Here is a 27,355-nt window from a genome sequence, read left to right on the forward strand (position 1 = left end):
TCCACCCTCCACCCTCCACCCTCAGCTGGTGCTGCCTTTTCCAGGAAGGTGCCTGACCCCAGCCCATCTGTGCCACCACCTGGAAACCCTCACCACCGGGGAGCCAGATGGACAGAGCAGGACGGACAGCCCCTGGGCCTGTCCAGCGACCCAAGGCCGGGCAGAGAACAGGGCTTTAATGTGGGGATGCGGGTCCCACAAGGCACGAGGCCCTCACCAGGACCAAATAAATAGCAATCCATCGCTGAGGAGGGCAAGGGGGAGGGGCGGCGAGGGGGCGCTCCGGGGTGTGGGCCAGGGCCTGGGTGCTCTAATGGCCCCGAGGGGTCCAGTCCACGTCACTCACTCTCGGAGTCAGAGTAGTCGGCCACCAGAGAGGAGCTCAGGCTGCCGGGCTGCAGTGTGCCTGGAGGGTCCGGTGCCTCCAGGGAGGAGCCTGATGGGGGCCGGGACTTGTCCTGACCGTTCCCCTCCTGCCCCCACTGTCCGCAGGTCTTGGGGTTCGCTGTCTCCTCAGAGCCGTCCTGGGAGGACGCGGGTCTGTCCTGGGTGGTCCCCTGAGGTGCCTGCGGCTCTCTGGACTTGGCCTTCTCGGCCGTGGGCTGGGGGCTCCCAGGGACGTCTCGAGGCCGCCGCACGATGCCCAGGTCCTCCACGGTGATGGGGCAGCTGCTGGGTGCGCACCTGCGGCCCTGGGCCAGCTTCCTCAGGACGCTGCTGGCCTTGCTGCTGGCGCTGCCGGGGCCCGGGGCGGAGGGGAACCAGGAGCGGCTGATGATCTCCGAGCGCTTGAGTTTCTGCTTGTCCTCGTAGGCTGGGGGAGGGGATTGAGGAAGGGACAGGTGTGGCTCAGGGTAGGGCACAGAGGAGCAGGCGCCAGAGAGGCCTGGCACCAAAAATTAAATAGCTCCTCGCGGCCCGCCACACCCCTCACGGCCAGGCACCCCCACCTCTGTGCCCCTCCTATGGCTGCCCCACTCCCGGGAGCCCCCAACTCACAGTCCAGGGTGTGGAACCTGAGCAGGGAGGCCAGCCTGCGGTCGTCCTCCGACTCGGGCACCAGGGGGATGGCCAGGCTGGCCTTGGCCTGCAGGGCCTGGTCCCTCTCCTCCTCCTCCTGGATGGCTTTTTTCTTTTCCTGTGAGGGAGCAGCAGGGGCTCAGGGTCACAGCCCCGCCTCTCCCTGACCCGCTCCAGCAACTGGGTCTCAGGCTCCCCCTCTGTGGGAGATGCCACTGTCACCGACACACAAACCAGGGCCCCTCTATTGTCCATCTAGACAAGATGGCCATGCTGCCCAGGGACGGCTGTGGCCCTGTAAGATGGATGGGGCTGGAAACACCTGCTGCCTGGTGGCACAGCCACCGTGGCTTCCTCTGGCCATGCCCCTCCTGTGCTGGTGGTGATGCTGGTGTAAGTTAACATCGTCCAGCTAGAGGGAAGCACAGGGTGTGGCCACCTGCAGCACACAGTGCTGATGAGTGATTAGTGACCGTCACTGACTTGCGTGTTTACTACACTGTGCTTTCCCTTTCTCTTTTGCAATGGGGTCTCGGGGTTGCCCAAGCTGGTCTTGCATCCCTGGCTCATGTGATCCTCCTGCCTCAGCCTCCTGAGCAGCAGTTTGTTATTTTAGAGAGTACAATTTTTATTGGTGGTGTTGTTTTAGTACTGGGATTGGACCCAGGGGTTCTCTACCACTGAGCCACATTCCGGCCCTTTTAAAAAAATGTATTTTATTTGGAGACAGGGTCTTGCTGAGTTGCTTGGGCCTCACTAAGTGGCTGAGGATGGATATTAACTCACGATCCTGCCTCAGCTTCTTGAGCTGCTCAGATTACAGGCGTGTGCCACTGTGTCTGGCCCAGCCCTTTTTATTTTGAGATAGGACTCACTAAGTTGTCCAGGCTGGCCGTGGACTTGGGATCCTCCTGCCTCAGGCTGAGTGGCTGGGATTACAGGTGTGCACACTGCGCTGCACTTGGAGTGAATTGGGTCTATGTACTATCCGTGCCCGCTGCAGCCTCGGCACCTGGTGCGTCATGAACTGGGTTGGCCACACCTCCTGTGGCAAGAGGCCTCGTGTGTGGCTCATCTAGCCATCAACTCTGGGTTAGTCAAGGCCTGATGTACGCACAGCAGAGAATCCATTAGCACTGCTCAGAATGCGTTCCTGTCGTGGGGCGAGGTGCAACTGTGTGCACAGGATGCCACCTTGGCAGGGCCCTGTTAGGTCCTGGGAACCCAACATCGGGTAGACAAGAACCCTCGCTGAGCCAGGTGTGGTGGCCTGGCACACGCCTATAATCCCAGCTGTGCTGGTTCAGGAGGCTGAAGCAGAAGGATCACAAGTTCAAAGCCAGCCTCAGCCAAAGCAGGGCCCTAAGCAACTTAGTGAGACCCCATCTCTAAATAAAATACAAAATAGGGCTGGGGAGGTGGCTCAGTGGTCGAGTGCCCCTGAGTTCAATCCCTGGTACCAAGAAACAAAAACCAGAAGCCCTTGCTGACACTGCAGTGGGTCAGTGGGCAAAGCAGTAGGAGAGATAAGGACATGGGGACGCGGGGAGGCAGAGGCAGGGAGGTCCGTGGGGAGTGCATGGAGGGCCAGGGGACGTCTCCCCGGGAAGTCACCTCTGGGAAGACCTGTGTGTGCAGGAACTCTGTGGGTTCTTCTAGGAGCAGAAGGAGCAGCTCCTGCAGAGCCTATGGCAGAGGAGTGCTCAGAATGACCAGGAGGGGCGAGGAGGCTGCGTGGCCCAGGGGCACCAATGCGGGGCAGAGGGGGAGGCCCCCAGGGGGAGGCGTAGATCCAAGGGCCCGTCACAGCATCAAGTGGGGTCGCTGGGGAACTGATTAGTTATCGGGGAGGTAATGGATCAATGCCGAGGAAATTGGGCCTAGGAATCTGTTTGTCCCCTGTCATGCGAGGACACAGCCAGAAGGTGCTGTCTGTGAGGAATGGCCCTCCCTGGACACTCATCCACCCGGGCCTTGGTCCTGGGCTTGCCAGCCTCAGGACTATGAGCAGTCAAGGCCTGCTGTGGCCATGTCGCCGCCTGTGTTTCTGTTCCAGCAGGACGGGAGTGACCCACGGGTCAGAGGAGGACACTGAGGCTCTGGGGTGAAATGACCTGGGGTGTGGTGGGGTGCTAGCTGATCCCGGCTCACAACCCACACTCTCCGGCTCCACGCCTGCCCTGACGGCCCCCCAGAGCCCCCGCCCTGTGCTCCTGACGGGGTGCTCACCCGGAACCTCCGCCGCAGCATGCTGTTGAGGGCGAAGTCGTCCTTCCACGCGCTCTGGGCCTCCTGGATGTGGCTCAGCGTGGGCAGGGCCTTCTTGAGCGCGCTGCGGTCCGCCTCCCCGTGTTCCAGGCGGAACATGGCGTCTGCCTCCAGCCTCTGCTTCTTCTCATGCTCTGCAGGGACCACGACAGTGCGGCTTGGGCCCCGCTCAGGGCCAGGGCCAGGCAGCCGGGCACGCGCCGGGCAGGTGGCGCTCACCTGTGGTCAGCACCTGCTCGTTGTCCGCCATGTCCCAGCGTTCCTCCTTGCGCTGGGCACCGCTCACGATCACATAGTCACAGTTGGCGGGGTCTGTCTGCATCTCGATATAGTTGACGCACAGGTGGCATTTCATCCGGAACCTGGGTGAGGGCATGGGCAGGAGTCGGATGCTGTGGGCACACCCGGGACGCCCAGGGCCCCCATTCGCTTCCTTCCACCCACCAGCGACACCCAGTAAGGACTCGCTGGGCACCGACCACGCACTCGGGCTGTGTCTAGGAGGAGGGCGAGGTGAGGTGTGGTCCTACCCCCAGTGCCCTTCTGACAAAGTGGCCACCTTGGGTCCCAGGAACAACTCAGGGGTAGAGCACAGGCTTGTGTGCGTCAGGGCCCGGGTTCCATCCCCAGCACCACAGAAGGCCAACAGGAGGAAAGCACAGGCCAGGCACAGGCCAGGCAGAGGCCGGGCAGGGGCCGGCTCCTTTACTCCTTCATCGATGTCTCTCCGCCTTCACTTCCTCGTGCACGAGCTCGCTCATTCAACAACCTGAGACAGGCTGCTCTGTGCCAGGCTTGGGGCCAGCTGCTGGGGACGCTGCTGGGCAGTGGAGCAAGCCAACCTGCTCCTTTTCTGGCCCTCCCTGCTCGCGCGGACAAGCGCTGCACCTGAGCCACCCCAGGCCTGTTGGTTTTGAGATGGGGTCTCGCTACGCGGCTCAGTGGGAGTGAAGCTGGCCTTGAACTTGTGATGCTCCTGCCTTCAGCCCGAGGCTGGCATTACAGGCAGGTGCCACTGCTGATGCTCCAGAGGGGGACGAGTCACAGAGGGGTCCAACAACCGCACAGTGTCAGCAGGTGAGTGCCACTTAGCAAAGGCTTCTGTGAGGGTGGTGACGGAGGCACACCCGGGGGTCGGGAGCCCCGGAGGACCCGGTGGAGGGGTAGGCCTGCCTGACCGTGGGGAGGGGCTTCGGGAGCTCTACAGAGAGGGGCCCAAGGAGGGGGCAAAGCTCCCCCTTTGTGGTCCCCTAACCTGGCCCACACTGTTCCCGGTGCCAGGCGCTCCTACCTGTAGATGGGGGTCGTGTAGTAGTTGCCCACTTTCTTCTTCTCTGCATTGTACCGCACACCTGCGAGGGCAGGGAACAAGGCTCAGGCTGGGACCCGTGTCTCCTCAGGATGGGGACAGGCAGGCCCAGCACTGGAGGGGCCTTGGGAGGGCACAGACACCCATGTGGGAAGGGGGGGGTCCTGGCTGCACCCACAGGTGCTCTAGCCACAGAGGTGGGCCGGAGCCAGAGGGCCCGGGTTTGAGTGGGGCTCCACCACCGGCCAAGGCACTCAGGCTGCACCCTGCCCTCTGGGCCTGTGTCCCAGGATCCACCGCCTGCTTCCTGGGGCCCTGAAGCCAGCCAGAAGAGGGCACAGGGGCTGGACAGGGCTGGCACTCGGCAGGTGTGTAAGGAGGCTTGGCTTTTATTACCTGTTTAGAAAAACGGTCAGACTTTTTTGTTCTAGTTAGGTAATCTGTATTCTTTTTTAAATTTTTTTTAGCTGTCAATGAAACTTTATCTGATTCGTTATTTCTATGTGGTGCTGAGGATGGAACCCAGGGCCTCACACATGCAGGAAAGTGCTCTGCCACTGAGCGTCGACTCTGGGGACTCCTAACAGGAACTGGGGACTAAAACCCCGGGTGTGAGTCCGGCCCACCACCGACCACCCAGCCGCAGGTAATCGGTATTTCTAACTTCTGACTCTGTTCAAGGCTTGCACCTGGCAGGCAGAGCGGGCTGGTGGCTGGTGTGGCCTGCGGTTTACTTTCCTGGGCGGCTGCTTTAGTTCAGGCTCCGGGATGCACCCTGGCGCCAGGCTGAGGCCCAGTTTCCCCTCCTGTCTTGGGACAGGAACTACAACCAGCCCCTGGGCAATCTCTGTCCTCTAAGTGCCTGGAGGCTTATGAGGTAGGTACCCAGCTGGGTCTGATTAGAGGGACATGGGACTCACTCGTTCCCCTTGACAACGAGGTGGCCTGTCCCCTTCCTCCTGCAGTTCTGAGGCCCTAGAGCGAGGGCTGGGCCCTCCTGCCCACAGCTGCTGACCCCTGCCCGGGGAGCTGCTCTGGCCAGGTGCGGTGCAGAGGGCTGGTGAGCCGCAGGCGCTCACCCCTCGGCCGAGTCCTGGAGGATGCTCGGCTTCCCGCCACAGCTTTACGACACAGGCATCTGGGTTTTCTTCCGTGGTCCCCAGCTCCTAATTCCTCCCATGGCCCATAGAAATGAAAATCTCTCCCCCTGCTGTGGGTCACTCAACCTCTACCCCTCCCCAGCCTTTCTGCTCTGGAGCTGGCCCTGAAGAAACTCTTACCCAGCCCTGTCCAACGGGGGTCACAGGACCCTCCCCACCCCCGAGGGTCTTGCCCTATACCCGGAGGAGGAATGCTGAAAGGCCAAGAGGAAGCGGACGGCAGGCCTGTCTGTCACAAACACGCCGTGCAGTGATGTTTCTGCAGGAACCAAAGGGCCAGGGTTTGGAAGCTCGAGCTTCCTGGAGGTGGCACCCCGGGAGCTCAGGCCCCTTCCCACTTCCCTGGCGGCTGGGATCAAACCCAGGGCCTCACTCGTGCGAGGTGAGCATGGAGTGCGTCCTCCCCTGAGCTCCCCAGAACTAATAAATGGTGTGTGTAGATTATTGTTTTTGTGCTGGGGACTGAACCCGAGGGTGCTTTACCACGGAGCTACATGCCCAGGCTTTCGTTTTCACTCTGAGACAGGGTCTCACTAGGTTGCGCGGGCTGACCTCCAACTCGTGACGCTCCTGCCTCACCTCCCGAGCGGCTGAGGTCACAGGTGTGGGCCACCGTGCCAGGCTCCACGTTTGAGTCACATTCCCTGGTTCTGGGAGCCACTCAAGCAAATCAATTGAACTCAGAGAGCCCCCACGTGTGGAGTCAGAGCTGCTCTGTGCTCCCTGCTGAGCGGGGAGAGCCAGGGCCCTGCCCAAGGCCTCACAGAGGCTGGGCCCTCCCGCCTGCTCCTGTGCACCCCCAGGGTCCGGTGATAATGGCAGCAGTGAGAATGCTGGAAGCTGGCCTGCTCCAGCCCTCTGCACGGACCACGTGCTGTGTCAAGCTCCGTGTGTCACACCAGGTGGGCCCTTGTTTACAGACAGGTAAACTGAGGCACAGAGGCTAGTCTCCTGCTGAGGGTCAGCCAGGTAAGAAGTGGCAGAGACGGGATTTCAACGAAGGGCCCAGAGACTTAATGGCTTTGCAACCTGGGTGTCTGTTCCCCAGTTCCTGATTAGGGGTTCCCAGAGGAGATGAGCCTCCCAGTGCCCAGCATGCAAGTGGCTCCCTGTCTGCAGGGCTGAGGGGGGAAAGGCAGAGAGAGAGGGCAGGGGAAGAGCAGGGGGAAGGGGAAGGGCAGGGGGGCGGGCCGCAGCTCACCCATGCCGATGTGGTTCTTGCAGCCGTCGCACCAGATGTTATATGGCATCTCGAATCTACAGAAACAAATAATTTCTTTTTGCTTTTTGCTCCTAGATGTTATTTTTTATCCACGTTAGTTATACACGCCAGCAGAACGCGTTCTGTTGTACACAAATGGAGCGCAACTTCCCGTTCCCCTGGCTGCACACGATGCGGAGTCTCAGCGGCCACACACAGGGGGATCTGGCTTTGGCTCCTGGGGCAGGGTCTTGCTCCGCTGCTCAGGCTGGCCCTGAACTCCTGGGGCTCAAGTGAGCCTCCTCCCTCAGCCTCCTGAGCAGCTGGGACCACCGGGGTGGCCACCGCACCTGGCCTGGCTTGACTCTGCCTCCCTGTCCTGCAGGTCTCTGCACCGTGGCTCTAGACTCCTGTCCAGAGGGGAGTCTGTGGCCGCAGCCCTGGAGTGAAGGCCTGCTTTGGGCAGTCAGTGGGACACAAGGGAGGGACAGCGTGGCAGGTGTGGGCCTCGGCCTCCGGAGGCCTGGCGGGTGTCTGCTTCCTCTTCTGGAGACCACGCACTGCGCCGGGAGGACAGGGAAGGCCAGGCTCATGTGCTGGAGGCAGAGTCCAGCCGTACAGGACCTGCCAGTCCTTCCCAGGAACTCCCCAAGACACAGGAGGGCCTGGGCCTGCCCTCCATGCCCAGCAGAGGCCTGCGGACGGGCCGGCACTGACGGTGTTGATTCTGTCGTGTGGCAGAAGTGGACCGAGACGGGGCTTTCTGCCTCACGGAATCAGGGCCCCACAGCACTGGGCCCATGAGAGGGGCTGAGCCTGAGGCCAGGGTGCACAGGGCAGGGCGCCCCCGGTGGTGCCAGGGTGGTGCCAGGGTCTTACCGGATGACGAGGATGCCTTGGGACAGCTTCCGGGCCCGCTCCCGAAGTGGGTGGCTGTTGTGGTATCGATTGAGGGAGCCATGCTGTGGGCAAGAGCGAGAGGTCAGTGCTGCAGGGCGGGCAGCTCAGGTCTTCTGCGGCCCACTGCTCTGGGCCAAGAGGCCGGCGGGGCAGAGAGGCCTGGTTGTCCTACCCTGTGTGTGGGGTGGGGTGGGGTGGTCAGAGGTGGCAGGGGAGGCACAGAGGTCTTAGGGAAGCAGGGGACCTGGAATCAGGACTTCAGCTGTCCCTCCGTATCCCCAGGGTGGGCTCCCGGGCCCCAGGGACACCCCGTCTGTGTGTGTTTGAGTCTGATATAAATTGGGGTAGCTGATTTCTTGTGCTTAAATCAGCACAAGAAACTAACACAGGGCATGCTCAGCACAGAAGCCGCTGGATTTCCCAGGAGGTTCTCAGTCTGCAGTTGGTGAATCCAGGGACAGGGAACCTGCAGGTGGAGGGCCGCTGGGAGGGCCGACAGTCCTGCTCCCGTTTCTGAGCTGAGGGAGTGACGTGGGCAAGGAAGCTCAGTTTGCCCTTCTGGGCCTCAGTTTCCCCGTGTATCAGCGGGGCTGCTGCTCACTATCACCTGCAGGTCTGGTGGGGAGGGTCGGGAGAAGGACCGCAGTGCCAGATGCTCACTCGGCACTCTACGTGCGTGACCTCATTGATCACCCAAGGATTCGGTGAGGTCAGGCTGTACTTTCCTCCAGAGCCACCACTCCAGAAAGGAGGAGTGCCAGGCCCAGGGGCGCGTGCTAGGGTCCTTGGGCCTAACTTAAGTGCCTTCTGCATGGGGAGGCAGCCATCAATCAGATGAACACCCCTGCCCTGGGGAGAGGACGTGCTAGTTGGGGAGATGAATCACATGCCAAGAGTTAAAATGGCGGTGGAGATTAAAGAGAAGCAGCAGGTGATGTGGTGGAGAATGAGCCAGTGATCAGGGAAGACCTCTGCAAGGAGCTTCAAGGAATACAGGAGATTCGGGTCAGAAGGAGGAAAAGCTTCCAGGTGCAGGAGCTGGGGCCGGGAGGGCACTGGATCTGACCCAGAGTCCGTGTGCTCAGCCCTACTCGGGCACAGATGGCAAGGTCACTGAGGACAGCCACACGTTACCAGGGATGAAGAAGACTCTAGAGCAGATCTTGGGGCTCCCATCCTGGCCCCACGTTCAGGGCACAGCGTGAGTCTCTGCTGAGGGACGTGGAGGAGGCAGGGAGCCCGGCCTTACCTTCTCGGGGTTGAAGTCCGGAGGGTAGTACTTGTTGACACCTTTCCTTTCACCCTGGAAAGCAGAAGAGCCGCGACTTGGAGAGGGCCTGCAGGAGACCTGCCTGTGCCGCCTCCAGGGACAGGACCTCCTACAGGACTGGGTCCAGTGTCTGACCAGGCGGTGGCTACCTGGTGACAGGCCCTCTGTGGCCGCACTGGGAAGTCCCACAGGTGCGGAGTCTCACACTTCACTGTTTGGGGACCGTGGCTAACAGTCAGAAACGCAGAGGGCCACTGGCTTACAGTGGTCCCACTCACGACAGCAAGTGCTTGACCATGGAGCTGCAGCCCCAGGCCCTGGACTAGTGATTTTTGACTTTACAACAGTGCAAAAGTCAGGTGCTTGAAAGCTCGGAGTGAAAACCACACTGGAGATTCTGCAAGTGAATCTCGCCACAGGCCATGATATTCCTGTGAGCCCATCTCCTGATGCTGAGGGCCCCAGTCACCCTGGGATCTGAGGGTGCGCTCCCTGCTAGGCTGGAACGTGGGCAGACGTGCAGACTCGGCACGTGTTGACCTCTGGTGTCTTCACCACAGTAAGCCGAGCGCTTCCGCTTTTAACGTCACCACTGTGCAGACACACACGTAATGCAGCTGAAGCCCAGGTCTCCTTAGGGATCACGAATGCTGGCACATGTCCTAGTAAATGCTGGCATCACCCGCCCAATGGACCTAAAGACCCCTCAGAGCGCAGCTTCTCAAACCTGGCTGTGCAATTTGACTGTACGGCCACCTGAGGTGCTTCAAAAGTACAGACACCAGGACCCATTTGGGCATGGTGCTTGGACACTGGGCCTTTCAGCAGCTCCCAGGAAAGGAGACACAAAGCCCAGGAGACACACATTCCAGGAACACACCTCTCAACAACCGGCAGATGGAAATGACCCAAGTGTCCATCAACAGATGACAGATTTCAAAAACGTAGCCCAGGTTAGGGACGTAGCTCAGTGGCAGAGTGCTTGCTTGGCACATGTGAAGCCGAGTTCCACCCCCAGCACCACCCAAAGAGAGTCCCTGGGTGACCATTTTAGTGCATAATGAAGGTTCAAGCCTACCACACCAAAAAATCACAATCTGGAGTTTGAAATCACCAATTATGCAGAATCCCACCATCATGCACAATTAAAATGCACCGATTAAAAATATGGAAAAAAATGACTACCTTGGAGCTTGTGGAGGACGAGGACAGGGCCACTCTGGGGACCCCACAAAGACCCAGGGCAAACCACAGGGAGCACCAGGCTGTCTACTCACCATCTTGGGAGCTGTCTAGGGTCCTCGCCCTGGAGGCAGTCAACCTGGAGTTCCTCTGTCACTGCGTGGACCAGTCCTGCCCTCCTGCAGGCTTCCCTGCAAAGAGGCCAAGAGGTGTGATTCCTTTAGAATCAATTTGTGGGCCCTGCCTGCCTCTTGGAGCTGTCTGTCTCCCTCTGGGTCCTGGGTCCCAGCGCTGGCTTCCTGGCCGTCTTCAGAGGCCCAGTGCAGCTGGCCTGCCACACTCTTCCTCTGCCCCTCCTTTTTGGTTTCTGCAGTGCTGGGGATGGGACCTGGGCCTCGTGCATGATGGGCCAGCGCTCCACCCGAGCTGCACCTCAGCACTGAAGACGTGGGTTTTGTTTTCTTTCCTCTGCCCTGAATGCTCTTCCACAGGCCACATGCTGTTAATGCACCTTATAGGCTGTCATCTCAGTCAGGTGGCCCATGCCACCTTTGGATGCTGACTGGAGACTGAATGAAACAACTGATGGAGGTTTCAGAAGTGTCCACTGGGTGACCCAGGTACTAAATGTGCAGGCTGGAGGCGGCAGACTACCCCCAGGGTTTACAGGAAAGACTTTTAGGTCAAATAAAAGGAAGTTCTAGTTTACATTAAAGAGTTCACAGCCGGGCGAGGTGGCCCAAGCCTCTAATCCGGGCCGTGGCTCAGGAGGCTGAGGCAGGAGGATCACAAATTCAAAGCAGACCTCAGTAACTTAGCAAGGCCCTAAGTAGCTTAGTGAGACCCTGTGTCAAATGAAAATAAAAAAGGCTGGGGATATGGCTTGGTGGTTAAGCACCCCTGGGTTCAATGCCTGTTACCAATAAATAAATGAATAAAGGCCAGATAGTTAATGTTTCTGGATTTTTGGCCCAGAATGTCTGTGCTCAACAACTCAAAGCTCTCCTCAGAGCCAAACTAAAGATATGCATATGATGGGCATGGCTATAGTCTAATAAAAAATTTTATTTATGGACTCAAAATTCGAATTTGAAATTGCTACTACCTGTCACAAAATATTATTCTTTGGATCTGTCCCCACAATGATTTAAAAATTTAAAACCATTCTTTACTTGAATATTGTACAAAATCAAATGGGCCGAGTTTATCAGCTCTTGCCCAAGAATCACGAAGACTGGTCTCTAACTACCTATTTAGCCTACTTATGTATATGCTCTCTAAAGATTTTTTAAAAATTAATTTTGGTGATAATGGAGATTGAACCCAGAGGAGTTTTACCACTGAGCTACATCCCCATTCCTTTTTAAATTTTGAGACAGGACCTCCCTCAGTTGACCAGGCTGGTCTCCAACTTGGAATCCTGCCTCAGCCTTTGGATTAAAGGTGTGCACCACCACACGGAGCATGTTCTCTGATGTTCACTGAGGGGCAGGCAGGGTGGGGTCTGAGGAGGAGGAGGAAGAAGAGGAGGAAGAGGAAAAGGAAGCGGAGGAGGAGGAGCTGATACAGCTAAGTTTAGTCTGCATTATGCTACTATTATCTCTGGATAACCAATGAGGACAGGGGTGGGGGGTGGGATCTAGTAAGTTGCCCAGCCTCAGAAGCTGATAGCAAAGATTCTAAGGGAGTGGGGGTAGGGGTTTGTGCAATGCCCATGATGTAAACTGTTCTGCCATTTCCTTGAAACTATTTTCGTGTGTGTCCCTTTGAATGGGATTTTTCCAAGGTCTTTTTAACCCTAAAAAGTCCTTTTTACCAACGAAAAAACTTAAGTGCCCATGCAGGCTTTGGGGGGTCACAGCTCCCTGGGCTTAAATCCCAGCTCCACTCCTTACCAGCTGGGTGACCTTGGTCAGTGTCTGAGTTTCCCTGGGCTTTTGAAGAGTGGATGATGACGACAGTGGATGACTTTGGGGGTTGCTGTGGATGCAGTGATGCACGGGAAGTGCTTGCACAGTGTTAAACACGCAGCTCACAGGAGCTGGATGTGTGTCTTCAAGTGTTTTTACCCCCCCAGTGAGTGGCACAGACAAGGCCACAGAACGATGGATGGAAATCCGATCTTCAGTGTCAAAAGAGTACTGACCCCATTGGCCCAGAGTCACAGGGTGAATTTGGATCTGGCATCTGCGGAGTCCTAGATGCTTGACGTAAACTGCGGATTCTCTGTGAGCCTCACTTTCCTCCGCTGTAAAACGGGGGTTTACAAAAAGCATCCACCTGCTAAGGCTGCCTAAAGACCAGGTGGGCTGCAGTGTCGGGGCAGCGCCCGAGGTCGAGGTCAACGGTGGCAGTTTTAGTTCTCCTACCCACCGTCACCACTTCACCACGGCTTGGCAAGGTAGGGGCTGGCTGGTCTCATTTTCCAGAGGAGAAAACGGGGCGGCCCTTGAGAGACCGTAGGGGCCAGGGCAGGGTAGGGGGCGCCGCTGGAGCCCTGTGAACTTGGGTCAGGCGACGCGGCTGGCACCTCAGAGCCCCACTTCTCCCGAAGCACCGTCCGCAGGTGGGCGGTGGCCAGACCTCCGGCTCCACGCAGCCAGCCCACCCACTCACCAGCACACCAGCGCTTACCTGCCCTCCAGCTGACGTCACGCCGCGACTGGGCCCGGAAGTGCGCCCGGCCGGAGCGGATCGCCCTTCCCGCGTGACGGGGACGCCGGCGTGAGGCGGGGCGAGGCAGCACGTCACGCTGATTGGCTGGCTGCCGAATACGACTCGCCCTCTCAGCCCCGGGAGTGGATCAATTCAGGACTGCCCCGCCCAACCGCACAGACGTCACGGTGCCCCACCCCCGTCCCCGCCCACTCCGCCAGGCCCAATCCGAGGCCCTCCTCCCGACACCGCCCACCGGGAGCTCCGTCTGGCTCGCTGAAGCGGGAGAAGCCCGGTGGGCTCGCTCGAGTGAGGTCCCCGAGTAAACCAGCCAGCCGCCACCGCTGAGCCACACCTCCAGCCCAGTCCCTTGTTTTTGAACAGCTAGTAAACTAAGAATTGTTTTTCCTTTTCTTTTTTGGTACCGGCGATTGAACCAGGGGCTCTCAACCACTGAGCCACATCCGCAGCCTTTTTATATGTTTTATTGAGAGACTGGGGTCTCGCTGAGTTGCTTAGGGCCTCGCTAAATTGCTGAGGCTGGATTTGAACCTGCTGTCCTCCTGTCTCAGCTTCTGGAGCCGCTGGGATTACAGGACAGCACCACCACGCCCGGCTTTTGTTTTTCCATTTTCAAGTGATTGGGAGGGGGAAAAAAGTTTCATTTCTTGTGAAAACAGTAATTTTAAATTCCACCGTCCGTAAATAGTTTTAATGGAGTACAACCACACCTACTCACTGACCTATTACCTATGACTGCTACCAGGTCCGAATTAAATGGTTGCAACAGAGAGTGTGTGGGCCACAGAACCTCCAGTATTGAATATCTGCCCCTTTATGGAGATGGGCAGAAGCTTGCTTGAGAGCTTCCAGACCAGCTGAGGGTGCTTTCTGCAAAGGGGAGGAGAGGCTTTTGAGAACTTTCTAGCGTGTAGGGCCCACCAGCATGGGCTTGATAATTTTGTGTAAGGGATGTTATCAGGCATCTGCTGTCTGCCAAGCCTCAGGGAGAGAGAGGAAAGGACATACCTTTTCCTCCACAGTCAGGCAGATAACTGACAGTTTACCACAGGCAGTGTGAGAAGTGATGACAATGCTAATCACCCATGATATTACTTCCTGCCAGGTTTCATCTGTTCTAAAGCCCTCACAGGTAAATTCTCATGTAATCATGGTGCTTCATACTGGGCTGGGCATGGGCTGCTCAATAAGCATCACCCACTCACTGGGTACTGACCTCAAACAATGCTCCTAGGAGGTGGAACTTCTTTATTGTTCCCATTTTATAGATTAGGAGATAGGTTCAGAGAGGTTAATCAATTGGCTAAAGCTCTGGCCTCACTAAATTGCCAAGGCTGGCCTTGAACTTGGGGGTCTCCCGTCTCAGCCTCCTGAGTTGCTGGGATTGCAGAATGAGCCACGGCACCCGGCTTAGTCAGGTCTCTTCTAAGAGAGAGACCCCAGCCCCTCACTGAGAGCACCTTGGGAAGAGGGGAAGGGGAGACTAAGGGGATGACATGCTGTTTCCAGTGACCTCGGTCGCCACCTGGAGACCTCACCCAGCACTTGGAGAGGGGTCCACCGCCTCCTGAAGGTCCCCCCAACCACACGCCCCTGGAGGTTCTCAGGGCATTTTCACACTGCCACCCTGGGCACCAGGTGTCACCATGAATTTGTTGGGGGCGATTGTTACAGAGCTGGGGTCTTCTGAGAAACTGAGGCAGTGTGAAGACCCCCTTCAAACCCTGATTCTTGTGACCAACTCAGATTTCAGACATGTCACTCAGAGTAACAGGAAGGAGTTTATTGAAGGGACAGAGAAAAACGAAAGGGGGCCAGGTGTGGTGGCACACGCCTGTCATCCCAGCAGCTGGGGAGGCTGAGGCAGGAGGGTCACGAGTTCAAAGCCAGCCTCAGCCACAGCGAGGCACTAAGCAGCTCAGTGAGCCCCTGTCTCCAAATAAAATACAAAATGGGGCTGGGATGTGGCTCAGTGGGCGAGGGCCCCGAGTTCAATCCCCAGTAACCTCTGGAGGGGAGGGAAGGAAAGGAGACCCTCTGAAGGGAGACGGTGGGTCCTCTCAGAGAGGAGAGGGGGAGTCTGTCTCTCCTGCATCCCAGTTTTATTGGGGGGCCCAGAGAAGTTTCCAGAGAGTCCTGCCCAGTCCACTTCTTGACTTTTGGCTGACAGAAGGACAACCTTAGATTTTCAAGTCCCTGCTCTCATGGTGATTCTAGGTTACCTTGGCCCATACTGACCAGTTGTAATTGGATTCTCTCTCTCTCTCTCTCTCTCTCTCTCTCTCTCTCTTTAGTTGTAGATGGACAGAATGCCTTTATTTGTTTGTTTTACGCAGAGCTAAGGATTGAACCCCGTGCCTCACACGTGCTAGGCAAGTGCTCTGCCAATGAGCTACAGCCCCAGCCCTCTAATTGGATTTTTAAAAATATTTCTTTCTTTTTTTTTAGTTGTAGTTGGACCCAATACCTTTATTTATTTATTTTTTTTATGTGGTGCTGAGGCTCAAACCCAGGGCCTCCCGCGCACTAGGTGAGTGCTCCACCCCTGAGTCCCAGCCCAGCCCTCTAATTGGATTCTTTTTTTTTTTCCCCCAAATAAAATCAGAATTTATTATTTAATCACACCTCAAAGTTTGAGTTTTCTCTTGGTACAAAGCAACCACTACATACACATTAAAATACTTATTTGTTAATGTAATAATTTTTCCCTGGCTCATCCAACGTGCAATGCACATGACTCCAAAGACTAAAATTTGGGGCTAGTGTACATGAACTGAAAAATCACAACTCCAAACTTCAAAACTAGTTCTTAAAATTATTTATAGGACACTCAGGTTATTTTTATTTCTCAACAAGATGTTGCACTGTCATTTGATTATCAGTCTACCTCAGCACAAAAAAATTACCAGATGCCAATTTGAGGGACTAAAAAAATTGAAAAGTACTAGATTTAACAGCTCAGTAAGATCATTACAAACAAGTTTGTTTACATTCTGCTGAAAACCCCTGAATGGTCTCAGCATCTACCAAAATCTACCAGGCTCCAAGGACCATGTCAGGTTAAATGATGGCACCACTTTTTAAAAGGAGCCAATTACTTTAGCTAAGTCATTCAGAGCCCAAAATCTGAAGAATGACCAAAATCAAATCTTTATTTTTATAACTGTATAAATGTGATCCAAATGTGTCCACCACTAGTTTTTCCAAAAGAAACATGCTATAAATAAGCAAACTACATCTGCTCACTGATGTGTGTATGGACTTCCTAGATGTCTCATTGGGCTAATTACAGACCACTCACAGTAATAAATTTTTAGTATTAAAGTGTAGCATGATGTTAAGCCATTTTAGCTTTTACACATACATGTTGCACTTCTGGCTGATTATGGAGAAAAATTTGCAGCATTACACTGTTAAGCTAGGTTGCATCCATTCTTTTAAATGGCGTCAATATCAATGTCATCATCCTTGTTGTCAGACTTCACAGTTTCAACTTTCGGTACACTGGCAGTCTTTGAGTACACCACCTCAATGTTCTCATCTTCATCATCTTCTTCACCACCAGAAGATTCTTCCTCTGCTTCCTTCAACCACTTTATAAATGGTTCTGCTTTGACACGAATCTCTTTGGCAAGTTCTTTTCATACATATTTCTTAGAGGCCTTTTCCGACCAGCTGATGATGACCTCCTCTTCTAAAAGGTCTGCGTCATACATTTCCTTCAAGATATGTGGAATCTTAGAGAGGAGCTGAGCTTGATGCATTGCCACCACACACTCCAAACCATGAAGAAGGTATCGTTGAGCTTTTTTGTTATTGTGACAAAATCTTAAGAAATGGCGCCTGTATTTCTTAATCTGTTCTCTAATTTTCTCATTAAAAAGAACTTCAGTTAGAACAAGAGGGCCCATGGCTTTTACATCCAGCCTTTCTGCTTCTGCGACAATTTCTTTGTCTGATGAGTCAATGATACCCTCTTCTTTCTTTTTCTTAACAAAATCAAACAGGATATTGACACGCTCTTCTACAGTTCTTTCCAAATCATCACTGAGTGTCAGAACTTTTGCGTGCTCACTAATTTCATCCATTCTACGCCTCTGAGCTTCCTCAGTTGTATCCTCTCCCCAATCATCATCCTCTTCTTCTTCCACAGCATGTGGAGGAGGACTGATTTCATTTGGTGGTGGTGGTGGTGGTGTCTCACTGCTGGATACAGAACCATTTTCCTTGTCTTTGCCCTTTCTATTTTTCTTTTCCTTTTCTTTCTTTCCTGTACCACTGTCACTATTCTCAGGTGGTTTTTTGAGAATAAATGTGCAGAGTTTATGATGTGTGTCAAGCATGCCTCGGTAGCCACAGGCTTTACAAGAATTACCTATTGTTTGCTTCTTTGGATTGACATGCAGTTCCGTTTCAGGATTCTCACACTCAGGACAGAGAACAAATTTTTTAATGAATCCATCCAACATGTCTTGCAGCTTATTCGCCTCATGAGATCCATTGACAATGTAACGGTCATTCTTAACATCAAACTGGGTCTGTGCTCCCAGCTCACAACCAAAATATTTGGTGGGATACGTTGGAGGCCGATTAAGCGCCTTTGCAACGTCAACCATGTTGACTATAACTGTCTTGATTCCATTTCCTTTGCCCTCAACCTTGGCAATCAGACGGGGCATCTTGTAGCGATAGAACTGGTCTGACACGCTGCGGTTGACGTTGACAGACATTTTGGCTTATTAGTGGCTTTATCAATAAGATGAAGAGATCTTTGATTGCAACTTTTTGGTATCTTCTGTCTGGAGAAGAAGGGATGACATAAACGACTGCAAGAGTTCTCGGTCTCTGACATGAAAAAATTTTCGCCGCTGAGGCTGTAAGCTCCTTGCTTGTACGCTATGTTTCCCCAATACAGGTACCAATGGCTGCGCAACAGCTCTCTGGAATGTTCTCGCTCTGACTGAACAACGCCGCCGCCGCGCTCAAGCTACCCTCGGCCCCGGCGCCCTCTAATTGGATTCTTAAGCACACATTCTCCCAGGTTTTGTGGGGAGGATTTCAGGATCCCGTCACAGTCGCCTCCTGGGCCCCCCCTCCGCATTACCTTGGCTGCATTTCCCCTGCAGGTCCAGGTGGCCTGTCCACAGAAGCCAGGCAGGGCTGCAGGCAGATTGCTTCTGGAACAGAAATCATGTGTGGGATCAGCACAGCGGCGGCCACTTTAGAGAATTACTCCCTCAACCTGGTGTCCCAGCGTCCTCATCTATCTGTCCCCCAACAGAATCGCATTCACACCATGGCCGTGCCTTGTGGGAGCGCTGGGTGCTCCTCTTGGCCCTGTTACCTGTGGATTTCAGTTGACCTGCTGTGTGACGCTAAGGACTTGGCCATCTCTTGGAACCTACTGTTCTTGAAATTTCAGAAAGCAAAGAACGAAGACAGACACTCAGATCATTTGGGGCAACTGTCTAAAAAAAGCCTTTGAAGTGATAACCCAGGACGTCATCGCTCAGGGCTGGGAAGAGGGGCCAGGGGTCTCCCCCCGCCAAGGCAGGACCTGAGCGGCAGCCCCTCCTGTCCTCTGGTGGCTCTGCTGCGGTGGCCCTGCGTTCAACACTGAGCGCCCACAAATGTGAACAGACCTTGTGACCCTCGGGGCCTGTCTTGTGTTTTGTTTTGGTACCAGGGTTGGAACCAGGGGTGCTTAACCACTGAGCCACGTCGCAGCCCTTTTACGTTTGATTTTTACTTTCAGACCCGGTCTGGCGGCTTTGCTGAGGCTTCTGCCCCTGCCTCCCCAGTTGCTGGGACTGCAGGCCTGTGCCACCCTCTGATGCCTTCCTACCTGCCCAAGGAAACGGGGTGACACGCACAAGGGTCTTAACAGGGGCTTAGAAAGGCTGAAGTGTGGAAGGCAGTGACTCTCGCTGGCAGATGCCCTCTGGGGGACCAAGAGTGTCAGGAAGCAGAGGAGAGCACAAAGGGCACCTGGGGAGGGCGAGTCCCCAAGTCCGGAGGAGACCAGACCCCTAAGGAAGTGGAGTTCACAGGCTGTTTGGCTCCGTAAACTTGTCTCCATGACAGAGGCCGTGGGGGGTTCTAGTGGGAAGCTGTTTACAGAAGCAGGAAGGACAAGGAGAGGACACTTCAAAGGGAACAGGCGGCTCTGGACGGTTTTTCACAATCCCAAAGCAGGGACCTGGGGCTAATTAGATTTCCTGGGAAGCAACCCTCTCCCAGCACGGCCTTCTCCTGATGATGTTCTTATCACTTCATTTTACACCCATGTCCTGCCTGGCCACCGCCACAGCAGGGCACAGCTTGGCATGTCTGCTCCGTCCTTGTCTGTCCCCTTTACTATTTCAGTGCTGACTTGGATCCCGCCCGGGTCTGTACGCGGCACGTGGAGTACTTACGAAGTGTTCATCTAAAGCTAGTGACCCCAAGTTCCTCAGCCCTGAATTCACCCGACTTATTTTGTCTCCCCTCGAGACTGAGCCCAGGTGGCAGCCTCCGGTCTCAGTTCCCTGCAGGGACACCTGGGCCACTCCAGTCGCCATTCCACACCTTCCAGGATCAAAGGGTGCCGTTGTCTTCTGGGACTGAGTCGGCCCCTTTGCAGGATCCCAGATCTGAGGGGACACCCTGAGCGACAGGCGAAGGCGGCTCTCTCGGGGGACAAGACTGCTCCTGAGATCCAACAGGAGCTCTGAGGGGGAACTGGATTCCGCACTCGGCCGCTGGGCTCTTGTCTCCCAAATGTTGAAGAATAGAATCCAAACGCAGTAGGATTCATTAGAGAGAGAGAGAGAGAGAGAGAGAGAGAGAGAGACAGACAGACAGACAGACAGACACACTCCCACCACGTGACGTGGGGCGGGCTAGATAGGAGAAAAACAGATTTTGCTAGATAGGAGAAAAACAGATTTTGGTGAGGTAGCTTAGGGCTTTGCAGTCTTGGGTGGAGCACGGAGTAAAATGGGTGATTTTGGTGCCTTATTGAACACAGTACCAAGATCACCAAAGATCACCGATTAGAATCTGTGTAAAACACACTTTGAAAAAGTACCAAGGTATCTGTCGCTTTCTGTCACTTCCATCTGGGTTCACACTCCCCCCCCTTTCCGGTTTTGCCACCTCTGGGACAAAGGACCTGCCTGGAGGCGTTCCCACAGGTGAGGCCTTACATGTGGAATAGGCGCCTCTGGGTCAGCCGCCAGATGTGGCCTCTGCCTCTGAACAGGACCTCAGTGGGGGCCTGTCACTTAAGAGACGCGGCCACTCAGAGACACGGCCATTCCACTGCTTCTTCTTCCTGAGCTAACGCGGCAGCCAGAACTGAAGGAAGGGTCACCCAGACCCCAGCAGGACAGACTGCTCAATCACCCAGACTCCCGCCCTGCCCGCTCTTCCCGTTTAGACCTACAGCTCGGTCTGCTCCCTGGGGAGGAGCAGACCTCCCCTGCCTGCCTTCCCAGCACACCAGCCGGTCAGCTGAAGTTTCCCTCCTGCTTTCCACCAGTACTGACCAGGCCTCCGACCTAGGGTGCCAGGAACAGCCTCTCAACCAGTCCCGGGCAGGGAGACCAGATGGGGTTGCCGTAAGCACTGCCAGGGGGGGGAGAGGGAGGATTCCCTAAAGGGACGGAGAGTGAGACAGCCCCCCCCCCCCAAAGAGCAGATGCACGATGAGCCAGGTGCATCATAAGGAGACCCTTAATGGGAGACCCTCTAACGGACAAAGACACAGATAAAAAACAGATCCCCAGGGCCTGTTCCCAGCAAGACTAGTTCTCCCCACCTCACACCTTGTCACCCAGCCCCCCCCAGACATGCTGGCAGCACAAGCAGAGCACCTTCTGAAATGCACCCCAGGTCAATTAGCATGCCTCCACCTCCACACCAACATCTGAATGAAACCAGTTCCCTTCGTTTGAGTGACACACTCCTGTTCCTGACAGAGATCACAAGATCCCACTGAGTTGGTAAAAACAGTACCCATTTTAGGCTCTGGGGCCAGAAGGGCTCCACCCCTCAGCCCTGCTTGTTGAAGGACAGTAGCCGACAATATGTAAATGTTTGCTGAGCGCCAGGCTAAGGGACTGATAAGAAGAAATCCTTCTCCTGGGAGCGTCTACAAGTCAGCTCCTGATGAAGGCTGCTGCGTGCAGGTGCTGGGAGACCTGGGCCTCTGTCTGCTCACTGGGGTTGTGTGAGGAAGTGCTTCACCTCAAATTTATGGTCAGAATTTAGGATACTGCATGTCATCACTCAGCAAGGACATCATGAGCCTCAAACTCAGAGTCACAGGGCAAATCCTGGTGGCGGATTTCTCCCTGCTCCAGCCCACGGGTGCCAGCTGACCTGAGACTCTTCCGGGCTAAGAGCAGCCTGCAGAGCAGGAGTGCAGGCCTGGGCCAGCTGCTTGGGGCCTGGGAGTCTGATGGCTGGAGCCATGAGTTCGAGGGCAGCCTGGGCAAATTAGCAAGAGCTTGTTTCAAACAAACTCCAAACCCCAGGATATAAGGTGATGGGCACCAGGCAGGAGTCAGGAGGTTTGGGGACCACAGACTTCGCCTCCACCTAGAACACAAGCCCGTCCCAGGACAAAATCAGGACAATTTAGTTTATCAATCTTAACTGGCTTTATTTTCAATTCTAGAAACAGGCAACATTTCATTTCATAAAATAGAATTCGCTTTTCCAGGAGTCAAGCCGCGGAGATGGGTTTTAGGCAGGAAAGAGCTGAAGAAAACAAACGGTAAACAGTTTCCCTGGAGGCGGGCAGAGGAAACACTGTCAAGGGACAGCGGGCTTTTGCGACTCCAAACCTAGGTTCTGTGTCCCCGAAAGAAAATCCAAGGTCAGACACTAAAAGGCACCTGGGGGGCTTTTATCCTAAGTGAAGAGAAAGTGGCAGTGAACACACTCAAGGGAGAGAGTGGGCCGCCTCTGTCCCTGAGCAGACGACAGAGGACACCATGTGGCTCCCAGATTTATTCCTGTGGACGTTTGCCTTGAGACCGGGGGACCACCTCTGCACTTTGTCAATCAAGTGTCAACTCCTCCTTCATCTCGGCTGGTGGCGTTTTTGTCCCTAATTGGTCCTTTCTGGAACTGTCACGGTGGCCATGCTATTCAGGGGGCTTCACTTACAAGTCAGTCCTGCTAAGGTGGGCCCTGGGGTCAGGGCCAGTCAGAATTGGCCTTAGCCAGCCTGTGCTGCTAAGGAAACCTCCCTCTGAACTCCTGCGACCCCTGTGGCCAGAGGCCTCGCTTGGCTTTACCCGGCCTCCCTGGGCCCTGTCAGGTTATTCCCGTCAGTCCTTCTGTCCTGTAGCCCTCCCTGTTTCCACTGGCTCACTCTCAAGGTGTGGACCTGTACAAGTTATTTACCCGTCTGCCAAGCTTCCAGTAACTTAAAGCACGCCCTGACCTTGCCATGCACCGCACTGCCCATCACCGCTACCCGAGGACATCAGGACAAGGTAGCTGGGCCTGACCGCGCTCGCCTACGATTCCAACTGCTCTGGAGGCTGAGGCAGGAGGATTGCAAATTTGATACTGGTCTGGGCAACTTAGGGAGACTCTGTCTCAAAATAAAAATTTAAAAGGGCTGGAGATGTGGTCAGTGGAGATTGCTCGTCTTCCACGTGTGAAGCAGGATCCCATCCCCAATTCCGCAAAAACCTGGTCAACATCAGGTTAGTCTTTTTTGGGGGGTGGGTAAGGATTAAGACAGAGTGAATTCCATTAACCAGCCAATTAAAACTGGCTCAAATTTGGTTATAGTTTCTCTGATCCTGACTGACAGAGAGTCATGACGATTTTGGTTTGACTTTAGTTTGAGTGACTCCCTACTTTTCTAAGGCCTCATGGGTGCTGGGCAAGGCAACTGAGCTACAGATGAGCCCCACTCTGAGCTCTACTTTGCGGGGAGAGGAGGGTAACCTCATTTTGGATTCTCTTCTGACCAGTTGGGGCCTGGTGCAGGAGCTTAGTCCAAAACAAAGGTCCTGGGCTGAGCTCAGCTGGTAGCATGTGAGCTCAGCATCCCTGAGGCCTGGGTTCCATCCCCAGCACCAAGATAGAAGCAAATCCAAAACGAACGCCCGAGGCCATTCTTGTTGGTCAAGACATCACAGTACAGGCTCCTGCCCAGGGGCCAGGCCCTGACCAACAGGAGACCCCTGGGAAGGAAACTCGGTCCCCAACACGGCCGCACATCTCTTCTCCACCTGCCACCAGGAGGGGCCATGAAGGCTGCTCCGGCTCTGCGGCAGGTGCTGCTCACACTGAGCGGGCGACAGAGGGCAAAGGACAGAAGGTGCCCAGCCAGGGGGAGAAAAAAGGGGGGGAGATGTCCAATACACAATACCTCCCAGGAAGTTGGAATACCGCCCCGAATGTCAGGCAGACATTTAGATTGTGTTTATTATGTACTCAAATACCCCAGACACCCCTTGTTCAGTCATCAATATGGTCACTAAGCGCTGCAAAGACGCTGTGGTGACCAGAGAAGGCGTCCCTCTCTGGAGCTTACACTGCAGCGGGCTCAGTGTGGGTTGTCCTGGGGAGACCCTTTCCTACGAGCAGGATCCCAGTCAAGTTCCTGCACACAAATATTCGGACCTGTTACCTGGCCACTGCAGAGGACCTGGAAAGGCAGGAGAGTGCTGGAAAGGCAGGAGCATGCCAAAGGAATTCAGAGATGGTCAGTGTTTGTTTGTTTGTTATGAATATTAGCCAGGTCAAAATAACTGATGTGAACATGTGCAATATTCCCATAACTTAAGCACAACGTCACAGAGCATTTTAAAAGACCAGTTTTTAATTTTACTTTTCCTCACACAAACACCAGGGTGTTTTGGGCTTAAACACCATAATTTCCCACAAACCAGCCCCTGCCCTGCTGTGTTCACCACCACCATAATTTACTTGTTAAAATCAGGAATAATAATGAGTTTGTCTATGGTAGCAGCCTGGAAAACGGACTCAGAAAGATGTGTTTAGGGGACAGGCTGGGAGGCTGACCGAACAAGACATGTGGAGGGGAAGTGAAAAGGTCACAGGCAGCCTGGGTGGCCTCAATAACTTCCTGTGGGGGGACCAGACTCTGGGTATTTCCAGGCCCTTAGAAATCACCTCAGCATCCTCACTTGACAGAGGAGGAACCAGTCCAGGGAAATAAGTGACAAGGTCACAATGTGCAGTCGCAGAACTGGGGACAGAACCCAGGTCTCCTGATTCTTGGCCAGGGCTGCTTCTATGCAGTAGAACTATCCATTACAATCTTTTTTTTTTTTTTTGGTATTGGGGATTGAACTCAGGGACACTCAACCACCGAGCCCCATCCCCAGCTCTATTTTGTATTTTATTTAGCGACAGGATCTCACTGAGTTGCTTAGTGCCTTGCTGTTGTGAAGCAGGCTTTGAACTCTGTGATCCTCCTGCCTCAGCCTCCTGAGCCGCTGGGATTACAGGCGGATTACCCGGCTCCATTACAATTTTATACACTGTGTTTCATATAATCCAATTGGGTCAACCAGTTTCCAGAACATCTGGCCATTTAAAACATCTCTATGGTGAGACAATTAACACGTTTTGTCCTACACATACATATGTACCTATCATGCTTAACTTATCAATTAGGCACAATAAGAAATTCCCAATAACACCTAATAATAAAACAGAAAAATTATAACCACATACAATGAAAGTTCTTTGAAACCTATGCATTATTTCTGGAATTGCCAACTCAACATTTTCAGACTACAGAGAACTGAAACTGAGGACTCCTATAATATATACCTTCTGGCATATGATGTTGGTCAAATAATTAAACTATCTATTTGTGAAGACTAACCCACTTTTCTGTCTTCCGATTTTGGGCTCTAGGTTAGAAGTTCTCAGCTCAGGCCATCTCCTCTCCCAGGGGTTGTTTGGCAGTGTCTGAAGACTTTTCCTCCCCAATACTGGGGATTGAAAAAGGGGCTCTTTACCAGTGAGCTACATCCCCAGTTCTTTATTTTGAGACAGGGTCTTGCTAAGTTGCTGGTGTTGGCCTGGAGCCTGCCATCCTCCTGCCCTAGCTTCCCCCAGCCCCCCAAGGAGGTTGAATTACAGGTGCACCTGGCACGGGGATGTTTTTCGTGGTGACCATTCGGGTTGGAAGGGAGCTTTCCTGGTGTCTAGAGAGGAAAGGCTGCATATGCTGCTCAATTTCTTAACAGTGCCTAGGGGAGTGTCCCACTTCAAAGAAAGATCTGGCCTTTGATGCCAGTAGTGTGGTTAAGAAACCTTTCACTCTAGGAATAGAAACCAAAAGGGGAGCTCAGGTCGGGCAGAAGGTTGGGCCGTGCTGACCAAGAGGGAGAAGCCAAGTGGGCCGAAGAATCTGCCACCAAAGGTATTATTTCCAAAGGTGGCCTGTTAGCTACCCAGGAGGCTGAGACAAGGGGATCACAAGGCCAACATGGGAATCAGGTGACACACGGCTGGGGCTGTAACCCGGTGGCAACGAGCCCTGGGATCAATTCTCAGTACCCGACCCGGCTCCAAAACAAAGGTCAAGCATCTTTGGGCTTCTAAATCCCAACATTTCCCCACCACGTTTGCAGCCTGGACGAACATGCTCCTAGTTGCCCTCTCCCCGCGTCCCCTCCCTCGACATCTACCCCGAGCACGTGGGAGGTGCGCCACCAGCTCGGCCCGGGTTCTCCATGGGGGCTCCCGGAAGGGCCCTGTCGCCGCGCCCCGCTGGCATCCCTTGGGCCACTTGGGCCTCCGGGACCGGCTTCTTCCCGTGGGATGCTTACAGTCACAGCGCCCACCTCCTCAGGCTGCTGCGGGAGCCCCTTCGCCCCACGGACCCCACTCCGGGGCCCAGCCTGTCCCGAGTTCTCCGGGTGCCCAGGGCCGCCTGCGGCAGGGGCGTGAACTGCCCCACAAACGGGGCCCCCGAGGCTGCGAGACCGCGATCTCACGGCGTGGAGAGGGTGGCCTGGGCTCCAGACCTGAGGGGCGCCCAGACGAGCTTCTCATCCCTCTTGGGCCCTTCGGAGCCTAGTTCTCGGCTGGGAAAGCGACCGGCCTGCGCCCGGAGGTCCGTGGGCCGAACGCCACCAGTCGCAGCGCGACACCGGTCACACGCGCATGCGCGAACGCGCGCGGGGGGACTGTGGGAGGTTGGCTGCTCCCCGAGGCCCCGCCCAGACGCCGACGCGGTTGTCGGGGCAACCGGCGGGGCGAGGACGCTGCTGCGAGAGCCTGTTCCTGGCTGCCTGGCCGCTGGCTGGCGCTCCTCTGAGCCGGTCTTCGTGCGTTCGCTCTCTGATGGGACAGAAACTGACTTTCAGGCCTTGGGGGAGCACTTTTTAATCAAATGACAGCTTCGATGCCAGTGGAAACCGCTTTAAAGACCTCCCAGTGTCGACCTGGCTCATCACATAGGCCCCCCCCCCGCCTTTTTTTCTCCTTTCCTCCTTTGCCTTTGAATACTATATAATTTATTAACAGCATCTATAATTTATCTGACTTCTTCAAGCCAGAACTTGTTTAGACAAAACCGCGACTCAGAGTTCTGCACAAATGACTCAGTGGTGACTAATTCCATTCCGAAAGCATCCTTTACAAAAGAGTTCGCCGCAGGATTTCTTTAAATAGAAAACTTCCTCAGTGCCCTGAGAAGGATTCATGTTACAAGAAATTCATTTAGATCCCAGATCCTTCTCCCTCCCCACTTTCTATTTTTTTTATTCCCCTGCACACAGGGCTGCTGTATGTGGCCGTTACAAGTTGTGTTCTGCAAAGGGTACTGGCTGAGGGGCAGGGTCCTGGGGCTGATGGACACAGGTTGCGGTCTCCAAGCTAGAGAGCAGGTCCAGTCCTATAAAGGTTTTCTCCTTCCTTCCCTTCTTTCTTTCTCCCCGCCACCCAGCCTGGCTGGGTATGGGACCCAGGCTTCTTGCTAAGCTGATCTCCAGTCCCAGCCTCTGGTGAATTAGAGAGGTGCCTTATTCTGTTTGCATGATGGTCCTGTATGTACTATCTACCTTCCAGCCTACCCAATGCTTTTATAACATCAAAAATCAAATCAAGTTAAGAGAAACGTAAGTTTCTCTTTATACAAAAAGCACAGGTTGTGATTCGAGAGACTTCAAGTTGGTTGGTTAAGAATCTCCTTTACAGCAGCATAAGGTCACAGTTTATAAAACATTAAGGAGGAAGTATTTTGACCTTTTCTCGTGATAGGCTGTTATTCATTAACTTTCTTTTAAAGGCAAACAGCTGTTTAAGCTGATGTGTCTACAGCTGATTGGTTTAATTTCACTGAGTCATGATGATGAGGATGTAGCTTATGTTTTTTT

The 27,355-nt window shown here is 54.5% G+C and overlaps 2 protein-coding genes across 2 annotated transcripts; both read right to left on the reverse strand.

Moving 5' to 3' along the window:
- Window positions 1-124: 124 nt before the first annotated feature.
- On the reverse strand, window positions 125-13,025 carry LOC144253555 (putative splicing factor YJU2B). The gene is made up of 10 exons (XM_077795759.1): window positions 12,945-13,025; window positions 10,406-10,501; window positions 9,108-9,161; window positions 7,838-7,920; window positions 6,959-7,014; window positions 4,580-4,640; window positions 3,508-3,650; window positions 3,250-3,422; window positions 1,000-1,138; window positions 125-814 (listed from the first exon to the last, which is right to left on the reverse strand). The coding sequence occupies exons 2-10, from the start codon at window positions 10,406-10,408 to the stop codon at window positions 339-341; spliced, it is 1,188 nt and encodes a 395-aa protein (XP_077651885.1). The 5' UTR covers window positions 10,409-10,501; window positions 12,945-13,025; the 3' UTR covers window positions 125-338.
- Window positions 13,026-16,113: 3,088 nt separating this feature from the next.
- Window positions 16,114-17,956, reverse strand: Eif5 (eukaryotic translation initiation factor 5). Its single transcript, XM_077795760.1, has one exon. The coding sequence runs from the start codon at window positions 17,714-17,716 to the stop codon at window positions 16,628-16,630; it is 1,089 nt and encodes a 362-aa protein (XP_077651886.1). The 5' UTR covers window positions 17,717-17,956; the 3' UTR covers window positions 16,114-16,627.
- Between the last annotated feature and the right edge of the window lie 9,399 nt (window positions 17,957-27,355).

The sequence above is a fragment of the Urocitellus parryii genome, chromosome 3, assembly GCF_045843805.1.
Source record: "Urocitellus parryii isolate mUroPar1 chromosome 3, mUroPar1.hap1, whole genome shotgun sequence".
NCBI lineage: Eukaryota > Metazoa > Chordata > Mammalia > Rodentia > Sciuridae > Urocitellus > Urocitellus parryii.